This window comes from Vigna angularis, chromosome 8, assembly GCF_016808095.1.
Source record: "Vigna angularis cultivar LongXiaoDou No.4 chromosome 8, ASM1680809v1, whole genome shotgun sequence".
Lineage (NCBI taxonomy): Eukaryota > Viridiplantae > Streptophyta > Magnoliopsida > Fabales > Fabaceae > Vigna > Vigna angularis.
The window spans coordinates 642193-644822 of NC_068977.1; the positions used below are offsets into that span (position 1 = coordinate 642193).

Consider the following 2630-nt stretch of genomic DNA (forward strand, 5'->3'; position numbering starts at 1 on the left):
TTTAAGCCAATTTATAATTATATTTTTGGAATGCTAGAAGTTTTTTTCTTTCTTATTAAACTTTTTAACTTAACTGTATCTTGATGTGTCAATTGCAGTCACACGTTATTTTTACTATTTTATTATTTTAAAATTCTCTCTTATAATATTATATCCATGTAATCTTGTAATCTTATATAATTTTAACAAAATAAATAATAAAATAACATGTAGAGGCAATTCAACAAGGTTATATAAAAAGACAATAATTACATCACCCACTTAATTTATTACATCACCAAGTTAATAGAAAAATTTAAGAGTTAGAACTCAAATGAAAGTTCTCAACTTTATTAGAAACTTAAAACATTATTAAGTCAAATAGAAACTAATTATTATTTGGTTTAATTGTTTCCTTTGTCCCCACTTTGGTTGAATTGTGTCAAATTCATCCTCATTTTTAAAAAAGTTTCATTGTCGTCCTCACGTGGTGTAAAAGTGTCAATTGAATCCAAACATAGAAAAAATTTGTGTCAATGTAGTCATCTCCGTTAAATACACACTAACGGTGTTAAGTGGCTGACATCCACGTCACCATCAGCGTCCCCAACAACCAGCTCCTCGCAATCGGTTCCTCCAACGCCACCGCCTCCTCCTGGATCCGCAAAAACGTCGCCGCATTCCGCCCCGCCACCCTCCGCCGTCTCAGTCGGCGACGAGGTCCTCACCACACTCCCCTCCGCCGCGCCGCTCCTCCTCCCCGCACTCCTCTCCCTCCACGCCAATCTCCGCCGTCTCCCTGGTCCACACGCCCAATCCAACGCAGCCTGCAAAACTTTCAAATCAACACCATCCCCAGCAACACAGTATGTCTGATTAGCATTATCATCCACAACCTTTGATCAAGAATAACAGATTTTTTATCTTTCTTTCAAATTCATAGATGGAAAGTATTGATACTCCTCAACCCAAAATCTTAAAACCCATTGTTTGTGATATTATTTTCATACTCAAGTTTCTATTTTCTAATCATTATACAACTCAAATCGGATTCCTAAACATTTTATTTTTGTTTACTTTGAGAATATTTGACCTCTTCTTCACGTGCCTTTGTCGGTCTCTTCACGCAATATCATCCAAATCAACCGAAAGTCGTCAACTTGATGGGATGATATTATTGACAATTAACTCCATTGACAATTTTTAGATCCATGTTCCAGAAACCATGTTTAATGGCCACTTGGTGGTCCCAATCAATTAATGTTCACGTATTTCATGAGAGAAGGAAAGTTGCAACCTGCAATGAACATCTAAGTAATCGCAATAACACTCAGTTTGAGTTCTTGATTCATTTCATTTCGATGCTATGGCGCGTTATGACGTTTTTCTGTGCTTTAGAGGGAAGGACACGCGCCACACCCTCACAGGTAACCTCTATGCTGCTTTGCAACAGGCTAGATTCAGAACTTTCATGGATGATGACGAGTTGAAGGGTGCCGACCAAATTGCATATACGATCGTTGTTCTCTCCGAACACTTTGCGTTTTCCAGTTGGTGCCTTGATGAACTTGCTAACATCCTAGACTGCATGAACACAAAGAACCAAGCCGTTTTTCCAATCTTTTACGAAGTCGATCCGTTCTATGTAAGGCACCTGAAAGGTAGTTTTGGCGAGGCCATGGTTGCCCATGAAGCTAGATTCGGAAAGGACTCTGAGAAAGTAGAAAAATGGAGGTCAGCTTTGGCTCAAGTGGCCAACTTGTCGGGATGGTGTTTTGGAAGAGGAAGATGGTGTTTTGGAGAGGAGTGCGGGGAGGAGGAGCGGCGCGGCGGAGGGGAGTGTGGTGAGGACCTCGTCGCCGACTGAGACGGCGGAGGGTGGCGGGGCGGAATGCGGCGACGTTTTTGCGGATCCAGGAGGAGGCGGTGGCGTTGGAGGAACCGATTGCGAGGAGCTGGTTGTTGGGGACGCTGATGGTGACGTGGATGTCAGCCACTTAACACCGTTAGTGTGTATTTAACGGAGATGACTATATTGACACAAATTTTTTCTATGTTTGGATTCAATTGACACTTTTACACCACGTGAGGACGACAATGAAACTTTTTTAAAAATGAGGATGAATTTGACACAATTCAACCAAACTGGGGACAAAGGAAGCAATTAAACCTTATTATTTCAAACTTTTATATATTTTGATTCACAAAATTTAAAAATTAATAGATATAATTTTTATAAGCTTGCATGTCAATTTAAAAATTATTTAATAAATTAAAAAAATTATGTCATTAATTTAAAATAACGGTATTAATTTATTTTAAAATTTGAAATCAAAATATATTAAAATTTGAAATATATACGAATTTTAATTTTAAATCAAAATTTTAGAAATTAAAAACATATTTAATGTTTTTTAAAGATATACGATATAAAATTTTGTATTTCACTTGTGATATTCTTAATAAAATTTCTTAATTCTAGTAAAATTTTCTAAATATATTGAAGAAGAAGAGATAATCATATTTCAAATATTTAAAGTATCGTGTCTCTTGCAAAAGTTAACATTTCTTTTAATAAGAAAGGAAAAACAGTCTAAAATTATTGATGAAATTTTCATTGGTACATAATACTATTCATTGATTATTGGATA

At 36.5% G+C, this 2630-nt stretch overlaps 1 protein-coding gene across 1 annotated transcript; it reads left to right on the top strand.

Moving 5' to 3' along the window:
• Positions 1–1345: 1345 nt before the first annotated feature.
• LOC108330157 (TMV resistance protein N-like) lies at positions 1346–1846 on the top strand. Its single transcript, XM_017564667.1, has one exon. It carries the CDS (start codon positions 1346–1348, stop codon positions 1844–1846), a length of 501 nt encoding a protein of 166 aa, XP_017420156.1.
• The last annotated feature ends 784 nt before the right edge of the window (positions 1847–2630 follow it).

Excerpts from the sequence above, each read along its gene's own strand:
- LOC108330157 (XM_017564667.1), top strand. The coding sequence starts at position 1,346 with ATGGCGCGTTATGACGTTTTTCTGTGCTTTAGAGGGAAGGACACGCGC.